General features: G+C 47.2%; 2 protein-coding genes across 4 annotated transcripts in view; one reads left to right on the forward strand and one right to left on the reverse strand.

Annotated features, from left to right (window-relative positions):
- LOC119956524 (cytohesin-3-like) overlaps positions 1 to 3,739 on the forward strand; it is a 76,862-nt gene extending 73,123 nt beyond the window's left edge. For all 3 annotated transcript variants that reach the window (XM_038783813.1, XM_038783814.1, XM_038783812.1), the window contains exon 13: positions 826 to 3,739. In XM_038783813.1, coding sequence (XP_038639741.1) covers positions 826 to 904 — 79 coding nt within the window. In that variant the 3' untranslated portion in view covers positions 905 to 3,739. The remainder of the gene's footprint in view (positions 1 to 825) is intronic.
- A 3,442-nt stretch (positions 3,740 to 7,181) lies between these two features.
- The window catches only part of gga1 (golgi-associated, gamma adaptin ear containing, ARF binding protein 1), a 53,201-nt gene continuing 44,460 nt past the window's right edge, over positions 7,182 to 15,922 (reverse strand). Inside the window, exons 14-17 of the mRNA XM_038783498.1 lie at positions 14,872 to 15,194; positions 13,334 to 13,503; positions 11,813 to 11,923; positions 7,182 to 9,814 (exon numbers count right to left, since the gene is read on the reverse strand). Of these exons, the coding sequence (XP_038639426.1) occupies positions 9,704 to 9,814; positions 11,813 to 11,923; positions 13,334 to 13,503; positions 14,872 to 15,194 (715 nt within the window). The 3' untranslated portion in view covers positions 7,182 to 9,703. The remainder of the gene's footprint in view (positions 9,815 to 11,812; positions 11,924 to 13,333; positions 13,504 to 14,871; positions 15,195 to 15,922) is intronic.

The raw sequence follows: 15,922 nt of genomic DNA on the forward strand, positions 1-15,922 counted from the left end.
CCATGCTAAATTGCCCCTTCATATCCAAAGGTTAGGAGGGGTTACGGGGATAGGGTGGAGGGTGTGGGCTTAAGTAGGATGTTCTTTCGAAGGGTTGGTGCTGACTCGATGGGCCGAATGGCCTCCTTCTGCACTGTAAACTCTATGTTGCTGGTGAAGTGCAAGTGCAGGGAAGGGTGGGTGGGCAGAGAGGAGGCAAAAAAACAAAAACCCCGAAAAGTGTGTGGTGTGGCTGGGCAGGAAAGGTTAAATGGCAAAATGGAGGATTGCGCCAGACGAAAGGAGAATGTATCGGGAAACGTAGAGAAACGCGAACAAGAAGGCAGCAGGGTAGTATGGTGGTTAGCATAAATGCTTCACAGCTCCTGGGTCCCAGGTTCGATTCCCGGCTGGGTCACTGTCTGTGTGGAGTCTGCACATCCTCCCCGTGTGTGCGTGGGTTTCCTCCGGGTGCTCTGGTTTCCTCCCACAGTCCAAGGATGTGCGGGTTAGGTGGATTGGCCATGCTAAATTGCCCGTAGTGTCCTAATAAAAGTAAGGTTAAGGGGGGGGTTGTTGGGTTGCGGGTATGGGGTGGATAACGTGGGTTTGAGTGGGGTGATCATGGCTCGGCACAACATTGAGGGCCGAAGGGCCTGTTCTGTGCTGTACTGTTCTATGTAAGGGCAGCACCATTACCACCATTTTAACTCTTCTTCATGTAGCATTTTAGACGGTGGCCTCAAGCTTCGAGAAGTATTTTGAGTGACGGAAACGTTCAGCCAATAGTCATTCTTAAAAATGCAATTTAGTGCAGAAGTGTAATGAGTTTCTATTACCTTTCAGGGCCAGCATCACTCGAGATCCTTTCTACGACATGGTGTCAGCGAGAAAGAAAAAGTTAACGGTCAACAAATCCAATTAAAAGGTTTTTCTTTATTCCTTCCCTCGCAAATGGAGACAGTAAAACCGATGCCATTGGTGGCTGCATGTGTTGGACCATTCCAGTGGCTGACGTCTGCACTTATCCCTGAACATTTATCCCATCCCAGATATTGGGATGTTCCTAGGTTCTTGAACCATTTCTTTATCCCGAATTGTGATTTGCACAATACCTTCACTCTCTTTCGCTACTTCAGTTATCAGGATCAGCTCTCCCCACATCGATGGAGATTTCCATTAGAACCATCAAGACTCGATAGTAGCCACTCCACTACTTCAAGAAACATTTCAAATCTATTTCTGATCAGAATCATTGGGTTCCACTAATGTCTATTGGATATTCTCCGAGACATCTTATGCTTTATAGGTCTAATCACATTGTCATGGGCAATGGTTGGGTTCCTTGTCTTGCAGGTGATCAGCACGATATTTAACCTCTTCGTAGCCAGTTAAACATCTCTATCAGACTTGGGTGAAGCCTTTCCTGGCGTACTGTTGATGTGGAGTCTGCACGTTCTCCCCGTGTCTGCCTAGGTTTCCTCCGAGTGCTCTGGTTTCTTCCCACATTCCAAAGGTGTGCAGGTTTAGGTGGATTGGCCATGCTAAAATTGTCCCTTAGTGTCCAAAGATGTGCAGTTTAGGTAGGATTATGGGGACAGGGCAATGGAGTGGGCAGAGGTAGGGCGCTCTTACGGACTGTTGGTGCAAACTCAATGGTCCAAGTGCGCTGTAGGGATTTGATGATTGTGTGTACAGTCCCTATCGAAGGAAGGATATGCTTGCCTTGGATTGCAATGTAGGTTGACTAGACTGACTCCTGGGAGGAGAGATGTCTTCTATAAGATGTTGAGTAGACAAGGTCTATCTTCCATAGAATCTTTTAGAAGGGTGATTGCATTGACACAGGTAAAATTCCTAAGGCTCTTTGCAGGTAGGAAGTTTTCCTCGGGTCTCCGTGGCAGAATGAGGGATCGGCCATTTTTATTGATGAGGAAACGTTTCTTCACTTCAAGGGTTGTGGATCTTTGTAACCCTCTACCCAAGGGGGGGATCTGGATAGCCATTGTTGAATGTAATCAAGGCAAAGATAGATTTTTGGAATTAAGAGATAGGAGGGTAATATGAAAAGGAGGAGCTGGGGTAGAAGATCAGATGTCATCTTAGTGAAGCAGGGTCAAAGAGACAAATGATCTCCTCCTACCTCTATTTCTTTGTGTTCTTAAATACTCGTACTTCAAAATGACTCATTGAGGAGCCAATATGCTTGGACTGATTAAGATAACTTGGCTTTTGGTGTGCACTGTGCAGAGTTTTTCAATACCAAAGAGCATTGATGATCATTAATCACTATTGTTCGGACATCTATTAAAAAAGTTATGTCATCTTGAATTAAAATGGCTGACAAACCGGTAGATGGAACTGTGGGAACACGTACTTTATAATCATTTTATTGAATATACTATTAAATGTCTATTTGAGATTTTTTTTTTAAAATAGGCACATACATGTAGGTATATGGTGAGTTTTCATATATAAGCACTTATAGAGAATAGTTTCACACTATGCACGTTGCCTTGCTTTGAATGGTTTATGCCTGGTGTACCTTGATACCAAAGCCCCAGGTGTGAGAAGTTACTTATTCTGCCCTCCAGTTTTTATTCCCCTGAATTATTGCCGGGCAACATTCTGCATGTGACAATTTCCCAAGTAGCAATTCTTCAGGTCACACAAGGAATGTTGGCAAGCTATTCAGATGGTGGGGTTAGTGGGGAGGTGCGGTAGAAGGAGGCAATTGAGTCCAGTCCTGGTGCCAATGTCAACAGAAGCACTCTCTCCACGGCAACAATCACCAGCATGATCCCCTGTGGGCTGATCGATTCCCTTCCCCAGCCACGATAAATTACCTCCTATTAGCACTCTAGGCAAGATTGGCGAGTTTAATAAAGACATCTGCTCTTTCACTATCTGGGGCTGGTTTAGTACAGTGGGCTAAATAGCTGGCTTGTAATCCGGAACAAGCCAGCAAAGCTGGTTCAATTCCCGTACTGGCCTCCCCGAACAGGTGCCGGAATGTGGCGACGAGGGGCTTTTCACAGTAACTTCATTAAAGCCTACTTGTGACAGTAAGCGATTATTCTAATCCTGCCCTTTCTGCTGAAGAGCTTTTCAGCTGTGGTAGCACCCATCTGTTGGATAGAAGGTTATGGCTTCAAGACCCACTCCCACTTCCAGGCTCACGCTGCCGTGCAGCGCTGAGGGAAAGCTGTGCGATTGGAAACACTGCCATGGCAGTAAAGTAACCGATCCCATGGCACTATCTGAAGACGACCAGGGGAGCTCTTCCCTGTGTCCTGGCCAACGTTTGCACCTCAATTATCACGAGAAACGTATCTCATTGTTCGTGCAACTTTAAAAGGTGGTAATTTGGCCCAACACACGTTTGCCAGCTTTCTTTGAAAGAAAGTGGTTTATCGAAAGCGAACAGGCCACAATTTGGGATTTCGTACATTATAGCAGTGGCACTGGAGGCAACATTAAGTTACATAAAACTGAACGGGCTTCAGGGAAAATTGATCATCTAACTGTCGCTTTTTTTGATACTTAAAAGAAACAGGTTCTCCAGTTAGACAGAAAGCGTGTTTCAATTTGTGCCATCGTTTTGGTAGCTATATTTCTCATTATGGTCACGTTTATACTCCTATCTGTTAAAAGGTTGTGTCATTTTCAATTCAAATGACCGACAAACTGGTTTTGTGGAAAATGAATTGAGTTGCATTTCTGTAAATAGACTAATAAATTTATATTTTACAAAAAAAAACCTTGCGTCTTCAGTCAATTTGTTCTTCTTCGACACGCTGTTTCTATGAGCCTCCATGTATCTAGCAAACTCTGGAGCTGGAATTAATAGCAATCATACAGTGGAACCATTGTCCCAACCATTAGGAAACTTCCTTGTTCCCCCAACCCATTTGAATTCCAGAGATCAGGATCCCACTATTATGTTCATTGCCTGTAGGGCTGCCTGCTGGCAACCATGAGCTTGGAGGCCCACAACCACAGCACTGTTAACTCTCATTGATCAGAGAGCATGGTTGGTGAAGAGTATAGAGCTATTACCTGGGTACTGATGAGCAATGTATTCTTTCATTATTTTTTTTATGGGATATGGGCATCGTTGGCTGGGCTAGCATTTTTATTGTCCATCCCCAATTGCCCTTCAACTGAGTGGCTTCAGAGGGCATTTAAGAGTCAACCACATTATCTAAGTTACGAAATAAAATTAGGGCCACATTCGAGTTTAAGAGAGAGTTGGAGTTGACCTTAGGGAGACTATTAAAACAAGCTGAAATCTCCTGTGAGCAGGATGAGCTTTCTGTGTCACCTGGCAGGAGTTTATCGAATTCATGTTGACAGCGCCATTGGACTGGCCATGGTACGCTCTCTAATCAACACAGCCCCATCTTTCAGGGGGCACGGTGGTTAGCACTGTTGCTTCACAGCGCCAGGGTCCCAGGTTCGATTCCCGCTTGGGTCACTTGTCTGTGCAGAGTCTGCATGTTCTCCCCGTGTGTGTGTGTGAGTTTCCTCCGGGTGCTCCGATCCCTCCCACAAGTCCCAAATGATGTACTTGTTAGGAGAATTGGACATTCTGAATTCTCCCTGTGTGTACCCGAACAGGTGCCGGAGTGTGGCGACTAGGAGCTTTCACAGTAACTTCATTGCAGTGTTAATGTAAGCCTACCTGTGACAATAATTAAGATTATTAAAGAAGAGGACTTGTGTGATGTTGAGAAACCTTGTCTCACTCTCTAGGCTCCCCGTGTGGCAAAGCTTTACAATATAGCCACACCCAGGATTCAACTGGCTGGTTCAGCACACTGGGCTAAATAGCTGGCTTATAAAGCAGACCAAATCAGGCCAGCAGCATGGTTCAATTCCCGTTCCAGCCTCCCCGAACAGGTGCCGGAATGTGGCGAAAGCTTTACAATACAGCCACACCCAGGAATCAGCTTGTTCTGTGCTCGGAGACTTACCCTTGGAGCAGAGCAATTTGCAAGCCCCATTCACCACCAGGCACCAAGAGCAGAAGGTGAACCAGTGGTCGTCAGCTGAGCCATTGGCACTTCAGTGTTGGAGATGAAGATGTAGAGAACCTCCTTCTACACTGCCTCAACAAATGGGGGAAGAGAACAATGTCATTACTTGTACCCTGAATTTAAGTCCAGCCAAGACACTTGGAATGCAAGTCACTTCCCCTGCTTACTTGCTGCAAAAGATTCCCTTTAGATGAAATAGAAAATAAAAATATGATTGTCCTTGAACGATTTATTGGAAAAAGATATACACAAAAGGAAAGTAGAACGAGTGCACATCACGTGACTTGCACAATCCCAGGAAAAGAAAATTTTAATTCCCATAAATAAATCTTCTCTCTAATGTACATAATTCCAGAAGGCCATATAAATATATACACAAGTCGGTTCTACAGATCCCAAGCAGGGAAGACAAAGAATATTTATTGGAACAAATAAGTAAGCAGTGTTAGATTAAGGAAACAACACACCTGTGCTCAGACTAAACACATTTCTACTTTCTGAGGCAGATCAAACGCAAATTGGGCAGGTTCCCTGATATGAACAGATGGATCCCATTTCCCCTGTACGAATGAAAGGTTTCACTTGGCAATGTCCCCCTCACAGGTGATACTTTCTCTGCTGACACTCGTCACAAAGACACTCTCAATAGGCAGGGGGAGGCAGAGGGGTCACTGGACCGTCAATAAAATGTCGGACCTCCAGTAAATACCCCTCCCCCCCCCCACAAAAAAAATAATCAGGGACACAATCAATGATGAATTAGTGGAAAATGGGCCTCCCAGGGTCTTAGCTCAGCATCACCCTGCAAGTGACAATATTAAATGTCATAGAAAAAGCCAAAGTCTGTTTGACAGGTCATACTTCATCCGTGCCAACAGGCAACATGGTTTGATTTTCCAGTGGGGATCGCTTAGATGACTGAACAGTAACATTTTCCCCCATTCAACCACCGTGTTTATTTGATTCAACACTTCCCCGCTCACGAATACAGTGCGTCCCCGCTGGCATGGCCCAGTGATATAGAGCCGGTGAAATACAACACGTTCGGAACAGATCACATGCAAACTGTACTATAATAATAAGGGCCCTTGAAGCAAGGGAAGAGCAAGAGAGCTAAACCAAATATAATCCAGTAGTCACCATGCGATTGACAAATATCGAAGGCTGATAACTTGCAAGTGACTTAATGACCTTGAAATTGCATTAAATGGAGATCCATTTAAGGCTTGTTTAGCTCAGTGGGTTAGACAGCTGGTCTGTGATGCAAAACAAGGACAGCAGCGCGGGTTCAATTCCCATACCAGCTTACCCGAACAGGCGCCAGAATGTGGCTAGTCGCCACATTCTGGCTTTTCACAGTGACTTCATACTTGTGACAATAAAAAGTTTATTATTATAGAACATACAGTGCAGAAGGCGGATATTCGGCCCATCGAGTCTGCACCGACCCACTTAAAGCCCTCCCCCGCCCTTGACCACCCCCCTCCCCTACCCCAAGTGTGACGAGCCATCTCTTGGGGCTCCAAATGGCACCCAGAGCTCATCAACAAGAAGTCGAAGAAAAGCATCAAATTAATTTGCCACTGTCCCACCACTGAACTCAATTGGTGCGCATGATTCTGACGCAACCAATTTCTAGGCCTCAGTAAAATATGTGAACCCAGCCACCAACGGTACGCTCTGTATTAAGGATGAGCAGCCTATCCTTTACCCCTCCGCCCGACCAAAACAAATGGGACACTTTGGCTTCAGAACAACCGCAGCCTCAGTATAAAATAGCCAAGAAATATCTCAAGGCTTCAGAACTGTCAGTAGACAGGCACCACGGCATTTACCAAGGCCAATCCACCTAACCTGCACATCTTTGGACTATAGGAGGAAACCTGAGCACCAAGAGGAAACCCACGCAGACACGGGGAGAACGGGCAAACTCCACAGACAATCACCGAGGCCGGAATTGAACCTGGGCCCCTGGTGCTGTGAGGCAGTAGTGCTAACCACTGTGCCGCCCTCAAAGTCTAACCATGTTAATTATCGGATTGAGTGCACATGCAATTCTTTCCAAACGGCGGAACCTTGACGTATAGATTAATATGACTGCCCTTCAAAAAGTAACTCTGAGTACCTGCAGTCACCTTTTCTGGTTGATTAAGTAACTTCCCCTTTTTTTTAATTACAGGACCACCTCTGATGTGAGGTTGGCAGAGCAAATGTCTCATCTTGCTCGCCTGAGAGAGAGAAGTGTGAAGTACAAGCCATGTTGCTGGCAACTTCTGAATGTCAGGTTCCACGTTGGATATAAAAACAGGAAATGCCAGGGAAAACTCAGCAGCTATGACAGCTTCTGTGGAGACCGAGCCCGTGTGACTCCAAGCACAAAGTGCATTTCAAAGCCTCCTAAATGTGGCTCAATGCACACACACAGAGAGGGAGGGGGAGAGAAAGAGAGAGAGATAGAGAGAGAGTGCGGCAGACACATAGACAGTCTAGACACACACACACACATCCAGACCGACAGACACACACACATCCAGACCGACAGACAGACACACACACATCCAGACCCCTGTCCTGTTCCACCCCCCCTTCCCCGGCTTTTTCTTTGGGCCTATCAAAGGCTTTGGAGTCATTCCAACAGAGTATTTGCACGGTGGACTTGGAAAGATAGAAGGGGCAATGATTTCTGCCAACATGCATTATGGCCAGCATCGCCCGAATGTCTCTCGTGCACTCTTATGTCCCAGCCTGCCCGTGTCATCCCTCAACTGCACAGAATCAATTGTACATGCTTAGTGAGCCAAAACAGGAGGCCGCACTGTTTGCAAAGCTGTGGACAATGAAGGGTCGGGTCAGCTGACATTCCCAGTCCTCATGCAGAGTAGAAGAGCCGAATCTACAGTACGACAACAAACTCATCTAATTCCTGTGGAGAGTCGGATCAGAACCCAAATGAAATAGCCAGGTATTAGGTTGTTAAACCTTTGTTACACTCCCAGTGAGGAAGCCATGGTCCTGGGGAGCCTCGGTCAGATTCTGGGCTGCACCTGGTCGGCTTAAGCTGCTTATCTTCCAGCTGTCTATGTTGGATCGGTACATCCAAACTTTGCAAATCAGTTTTTCTCAAATGCAACTCAGGCCTCGGGGCTTAATCCTGACACCGAATCTGCGAGAGGTGGGAGAGCAAAATCTCGCCAACGCAAAAGTGCCACGCAGGGTGGCTGCCAACACCAGTCTGTGCAGGTGCGGAGAAAACTAACGCTGTCATTTACCAGCAGAAACCCAACTATGATCGCTGCGCCCGCAATCTTTAAAATTCAACTTTTCTCTTTTATTTCACGCTCTTGTAATGTTCAAGAAATGTTGTTAAGTGGTTCATTTATTTTGAAGTAATCTTTGGCTTTGCACTCTTCTGGGACTGAAGGGTTTTTTTTTTTAATTTGGGAGTACCCAATTCATTTTTCCAATTAAGGGGCAATTTATGTGTGGCCAATCCACTCACCCTGCACATCTTTTGGGTTGTGGGGGTGAGACCCACGCAAGCGCGGGGTGAATGTGCAAACTCCACACGGACAGTGATCCAGAGTCAGGATCGAATCTGGGGCTTCAGTGCTGTAAGGCAGCAGTGCTAACCGCTGCGCCACCGTGCTGCTCTACTGGGACTGAAGGTTAATGAATGCAAGTTTAACAGTGTATTCCCCCCCATACTATTAATGTCAGGTGATTCCATGGGAAATTTGTATCGGTAAATGACAAGACAGTACTGAGCTTTCAGGTTGGTGAAAGGTGTATTATCATTATGTGCTCAGTTGGCTTTGTGCTAACACGGGACTATTTGTACTTCATCACTCGCAATGATGCCATGGAGTAAAACAGTTTAACGATGCCCGTGCAGCGCTGACTGTGAATGCCACCTTTTAAAAAAAAATAAACATTTTTCTTCTTCAGCACAAAAGGTACAGTTCCTACAACACAGGTTCCCCGTCTTGTCCAAGTGGTCAACCTTCACAAACGAGCCAAGAGTGTATCGGGCAGCAGAGAGTGTCACAGTCCAAAAGCTAATAGCCTGGAGAAACACTTCTCGGGAGCAATCGCCTGGTAAGACGTACGAATGGAATCTCTGTCCCGACATGGCTCTTGCTGTCCCAGCGTAGCTGAGGCCGACTGCAGCGTCCCTACTCTGGCTGATAGTGGCCAACACAGCACAGAGCGAGAATCGAACCTTCTGGTCCGCATGCTACGCTGGTTGCACCCACTGAGGAAACGTACAGCGATTCAATTTGGGGAACATGGTTAAAACATGTATCGCAGAAAAAGGAGACTTGGAAACCAGGTCGGTTTGTTTTTAAAAACAATTTTATCACACATTGAATAATGCTAATGGATTCTTCATAATATCAGGTGTAACATCAGTGCACACAGAGAGGGGACCATTTCACACTGCCAGCTAACAGCGGGTTGTGGAGGGGGGGGGGGGAAATAACAGCACCCTGCCCAATAGCAGGCTGGAGGCCTCGCTCCAGACCAGTCTGCTGTACCATCAGATCTGCCTTAGAAATCAGAAATGGACTGCTTCAGGATTTAATTTTAATTACTGTAGCCCCTGTTGTTCACCTCATTAGCAAAACGTTGGTGGTCTCCTAAGAATAGAGCAGCAGTGTTGTGTAGTGTCTTTGTTCATGTCCCTGTTAGAGCTTCCCCCATGACTCTGGGGGTGGGAACTGATCCACGTCTCCCATTTCATCGAAGGTTTGCTCGCCCAGTGCGAATGTGAGCTTGTACCGTAACCGGACTTTCTCCTGCAAGGAATGATGCCGCCGTTTAGTCTTTCGCTTACACAACTTATGCAATCTTTTCTCTGCAGAAATGAATTAAGTCTTAGCACAACATCATCATCCCTTTTAAAAATACAAACTACCCTTTCCTTTTCAGTTGCTCATAGGAGTCTCCCCAGTTTCGATTTCATTGAACAATGGGGCTAGGAAAAAGAATACACAAGGCCATTTCCCATTGGCTTTCTCAGGCGTCCGTGAAGGGAACACATGGGTGACACGGTGGCACAGTGGTTAGCATTGCTGCCTCACAGCGCCAGGGACCCAGGTTCAATTCCGGCCTCGGGTTTCTGTCTGCGTGAAGTTTGCACTTCCTTCCCGTGTCTGCGCGGGTTTCCTCCGGGCGCTCCGGTTTCCTCCCACAGTCCAAAAGATGTGAAGGTTCGGTGGATTGACCGTGCTAAATTGCCCCTTAGCGTCCAAAGGTTGGGTGGGGTTGCTTGGGTTGCGTGGATAGGGTAGAGGTGTGGGCTTAAGTAGGGTGCTCTTTCAGTGGCCGTGCAGACTCGATGGGCTGAATGGCCTCCTTCTGACCTGTAAATTCTACGATTCTAAGTCCTCTTCTGGAAGGATGCTTTGCCTGCAAGCAGCCATTGTCCCTTGAAGTTCCAACTCTTCTGCCATCACTGGTAAAAAACCCCGAGTATCGGACCTGGATCTAGGCCTGGGGAATCTCGCCAAAGGCAGGAACCACACACAGAGGTCTCCAATGACCCTCTTCCCATAGGATACATTAGTAAGCATCTTATATTTATGATTGATATTTTTGGACTCCCCACCCACCCACCTTTGAATGTGTTGGCAGAAGAGGAGGAAGAAAATACGCCGTGGCAAAAATAGAAATGTCTGTATTAACTTAAGTGTTCAATTGTGTTTATGAATTCAGTTCCCTCGCACAGCCAGACAAGTCACTGATGATGAAGCCAAACAAAACAACTTGCTAAAAATATTAATAGCAATGGATATGAAAACAAGGGGTCGCCAAATCCAATACGTGGGATAAACATTCCCAAATTAAACATTTGAAAAGATGTTACTGCATATTTAGCTTCAGCAGTGAGTGCTGCTACCCTGATGTTATGATCATTATTTCCTTCAAGGCATCAGAAAATACTGTCCTCAACTGAGCGAATGACAGGCGTGCATGTCAAATTTGTTATTGCACCAGAGGTGCAATGAGCAAGGAGCATTTTTGGGCCAAATAGTAATTTTGGGTTTGGTAGGGAAGATGGGATGACACACTATCACCGCCCACCCCCGGAAACCACGTCGGCGTGAGGGCGATTGACAACATGTAGAGCAACCCGGCAGCAAATTGGCAACGGGCAGCCCCTGAAGAGCGACCCCCCCACCCCCTCCTTTCCGCCATTTAACCATTTGTGGTTAAAAATTAGGCATCCTCACACCTGCACTGCAACACAAGCCAAACATATTATTTCATAGAATTTACAGTGCAGAAGGAGGCCATTCGGCCCATCGAGTCTGCACCGGCTCTTGGAAAGAGCACCCTACCCAAGGTCAACACCTCCACCCTATCCCCATAACCCAGTTACCCCACCCAACACGAAGGGCAATTTTGGACACTGAGGGCAATTTATCATGGCCAATCCACCTAACCTGCACATCTTTGGACTGTGGGAGGAAACCGGAGCACCCGGAGGAAACCCACGCACACACGGGGAGGATGTGCAGACTCCGCACAGACAGTGACCCAAGCCGGAATCGAACCTGGGACCCTGGAGCTGTGAAGCAATTGCGCTATCCACAATGCTATCGTGCTATGGCGTGGGCAGCACATTATTGAGGTCAACCGGCTCGATAACGAGCCTAATTTACCCGTAAATAGTCGTTTTAATATGGCGGCAGGCCGGCGGGTTCGGTGCCCGGCCACCCGCACCGAGGTGAGCGTTTGGAGGTGGGTGGAAAGCTGGTGGGAAGGGAGCAGCCACGCCATTTTACACTCACCTTCTGTGGGTTTGCTAGCAGCAGAACCTGCGTGATTGCAGACGGTGGAAGTATGGGATTAAACGCAGGCAGCTCTGTGCCCGACGGAGGCTGCAACTTCACCTTCATGACCTGCAAAGAAAACAAAAGGTGACGGTAAAGATTTCCCCAAGTAGTTGGGAGGGTAGATAAGAGAGAAAAACAAAGTCCTCTGCTAGGAGAGCCCAGTGGGAGAAAACAGAGGGTTAAAATAAGAGCTAGGCTGGTCAGGGGTGATGTCAGGAGGCATCTCCTCAATAAAGGGGCGGCGGAAATTTGGAGCCCCCCTCCACACGCAGAAGATAGAGTTAAGACACAGATCCAGTCACGATCTTGGTTCGAGTGAAAGTCCTACATGGTGCACTCCTCCTCTTCCAATGAGTAGCCGGTTTCTCCACAGCACGTTATCGCCCTTCTCGGGCTCTACGTTTCTTCTGCTCTTCAAGCCGGTCAGCGCTACTGCCATCTCAACGCCAGACAGCGAAAATCAGAGAGCGCAGGAAGGCCTGCACGGTGCCTCATGGAGGCTGATCCCAGGGCCTGTGATGGCAGCCTGCGCACAGAGACTGCTCGGCTTTCCCTGCAGAAATCATCAAGGTTTGACACACTGAAGAACAGGGCATGGTTCACAAGACCAAATAGATTGGGAGGAAGTTCAGCAATTTGATGAAATTAAATAATAATCACCAACCATTTGTCCTGGTCCACCCATGTATACTGCCTGAAGTGGAAGTGAGCTGAACTGCAGGCCCAGGTTCAGCCCCCAGTTTCTGCCATCAGCAAAGGTGACAGGTGGAGCACTCCAGCTAGTCTCAGATACCCTGGGCTGAAGGGGAGGGCAAAAATATCAGCAGGCTCCCCAAGTGGGGGGCGGTGGTGATGTGGCATTGGCCACTGGACCAGCAATCCAGAGATTTGCTGGGTTCAAATCCCACCACAGCAGATAGTGAAATTTGAATTTAAAATGGTCATAAAAGGGCAGCACGGTGGCACAGTGGGTTAGCCCTGCTGCCTCACGGCGCCGAGGTCCCAGGTTCGATCCCGGCTCTGGTTCACTGTCCGTGTGGAGTTTGCACATTCTCCCCGTGTCTGCGTGGGTTTCGCCCCCACAACCCAAAGATGTGCAGGATAGGTCAATTGGCCACATTAAATTGCCCCCTAATTGGAGAAAATGAATTGGGTATTCTAAATTTATAAAAAACAAAATGGTCATAAAAATCCATCCGATCCTTTACGGAAGGCAATCTGCCATCCTTACCTGGTCTGGCCTGCATGAGACTCCAGCACGGAGAGCCACAAATGTTGGCCTAGCCAGCGACAATAGGCGGTGTGGGATAAGACACAAGGCACTGCGAGAGGTATTGAGAGAGTTGGCAGCATTGTGGAATTACACATTAGAGAGAGTTGGCTGGTGCATTGAAAGAGGGGTCAATTACATTTTACTTTAAAACGACTCAGATGAAATGACAAAGGTTGCAAAAGGAATAGAGCTGTCCGTCGTACCTTGGGAACAGCAGCTTGGAATCTTATATTCTTCACTGGTTGTGGTGCTGTACTGATCATGGAGGTGACCACGACCAAAACACCTGCCTGCCCTGGTGGAGGATCCTTCGCAAAATGAAACAGAACTCGGAAACTATTCTTATCATATACCGTGACTGGCGAGATGCTACCTGTGTGGTAGAGGGAGAGGAAATATTAACTGGAAATGCACTGATCATTACAAATTGCAGCATGAATGTCACATACCACCCACTTCCCCTCTTAACCTCACGCCACGTATCACCTACCCGTCCAACGTTGCACATCCCCAACCCCAGGCTACACACTCAACCTATCCTGGCTCAGACGCTTATTCCCACCCTGGAACCTGTGCCATCGGCCACTACATACCACCTTCTCAAAGGCAATTAGGGAAGGGCAACAAATGTTGGCTCAGATCTTATGAACGAATTAAAGAAATCACACAATGAGGTGTGTGCACCTATGTGTGAAAGCTGGATGAGGATGGGATTGCGCTATAAGGGGCGGCACTTTAGCACTGTTGCTTCACAGCACCAAGGGCCAGGGCTCGATTCCCGACTTGGGTCACTGTCTGTGCAGAGTCTGCACGTTCTCCTGGTGTCTGCGTAGGTTTCCTCCGGGTGGTCCGGTTTCCTCCCACAAGTCCCAAAAAGACGTGCTTATTAGGTGAATTGGACATTCTGAATTCTCCCTCTGTGTACCCGAACAGGCGCCGGAATGTGGCGGCTAGGGGATTTCCACAGTAACTTCATTGTAGTATTAATGTAAGCCTACCTGTGACACTATAATAAAAGATTATAACAAAATCGCACCCTCTGTACTGGAATAGTTTGATGCTTAACGTTTGATTGGGAAATCTACCGCTTGGTGCCTGGCACCTATCAAACTAAATTCCAACTGGTGTCTTCAAGGCAGCAGAGAAGAAAGTTACCCCCCCCAAAAATACAATAATAACGGTACTCTTCAGAATCCTTCAGTGGTATTTACTTCACAATCCATTTCTGCCAGCTCAAAATAATTACCACAAAGGGACTCCTGACAATGCAAAAACTCTGAATCAACGACATTTGATAATCATGGAGTGAGACTGAAGAATGATCTTCAGGTTCTTCGCTCTTGCGTGGTCTCTTTGAATGAGCCATCCACTTCGACCCACTTCCCCGACCCATAGTCCTGAAATATTTTCCCTCTCAAGTATATCTTTAATTCCGTTTTGAAAGTTGCTACTGGGCCTGCATCCACCACCCTTTCAAACAGCACGTCTCGCTGGGTAAAGAAGAATCTCGCTCCCGCTCGAGCTCTTTTGCCAATTACCGTTTAATCAGTATCCTCCGGTCACTGACAAGCGGGGAAAGGTTTATCTTATTTACTCTATCAAAGCCTTTCGTGATTTTGAATACCTCGACTGAATCTCCCCTTCTCCTGGCAGAGAAGGTTAAGAAATCCCATCAACTCCCGCCCCACCACACAAGAGAAGAACCAGGGGAACACTCCACACAGATTTACATGATGCTCACTTGGTTTAATCGATTCCAGAGGTACTAAAACATTAGTTAGCGAGATTTCCTGTTGAGGCATTGGTGAGATTCTAAGGCCTCCTTGTGCGCTGTGCTGAGTCCCAGGTTGTCCTATGCATGACGCCGCAGAAGCGGAGGGGTTAGAAGAAGTGCAAGCAAATGTCGCTGGCTGATCAGCTTGATGGGTAAGGCCTGTGCTTAAGATCGGCGAGATGCTCTTGCTTGAAGCAGGATAAAGTGGCGACGTGCCCAAGGCAACTGCAGTGTTAGTGCTCGATTTGTTCTGGAGATCTCGAAGTGTTTGTCTTTGCTCTCGAAACGACCTGCAAGTAAAATACACGGTAAGAGATAAGATGATATGGATGGGAGCCTTCTCCTTTCATAGAATTTACAGTGCAGAATGAGGCCATTCGGCCCATCAAGTCTGCACCGGCTCTTGGAAAGAGCACCCTACCCCTACCAAGGCCAACACCTCCACCCTATCCCCATAACTCAGCAACCCCACCCAACACTAAGGGCAATTTTGGACACCAAGGGCAATTTAGCATGGCCAATCCACCTAACCCGCACATCTTTGGACTGTGGGAGGAAACCCACGCACTCACGGGGAGGATGTGCAGACTCCGCACAGACAGTGACCCAAGCCGGAATCGAACCTGGGACCCTGGAGCTGTGAAGCGATTGTGCTATCCACAATGCTACCGTGCTGCCCTAGGGTCAAACGGTGCTTCATAAGCATTTCAATTTTAGAATATCTCCCGATCTTCTCTTCATAGCGAGAGTTTCATACGGGAACATAGGAAATAGGAGAAGGAGGCCATTCAGCCCGTTGAGCCTCTTCTGCATCAAAACATTATTGATCATCTACCGCTTCCCCACATCCCTTGATGTTATTAGTATTCTCAAATCTCTTCCATAGCCCTCCAAAGATTCACCACCCGCTGAGTGAAGAGATTCCTCCTCATCTCAATCTTAAATGGCCTACCCCTTTATTCTGAGACTATGTCCCCAGTTCGAGGCTCACCAGTCAGGGGAAACATCCCATCTACAT

The sequence above is a fragment of the Scyliorhinus canicula genome, chromosome 23, assembly GCF_902713615.1.
Source record: "Scyliorhinus canicula chromosome 23, sScyCan1.1, whole genome shotgun sequence".
Taxonomy (NCBI): domain Eukaryota; kingdom Metazoa; phylum Chordata; class Chondrichthyes; order Carcharhiniformes; family Scyliorhinidae; genus Scyliorhinus; species Scyliorhinus canicula.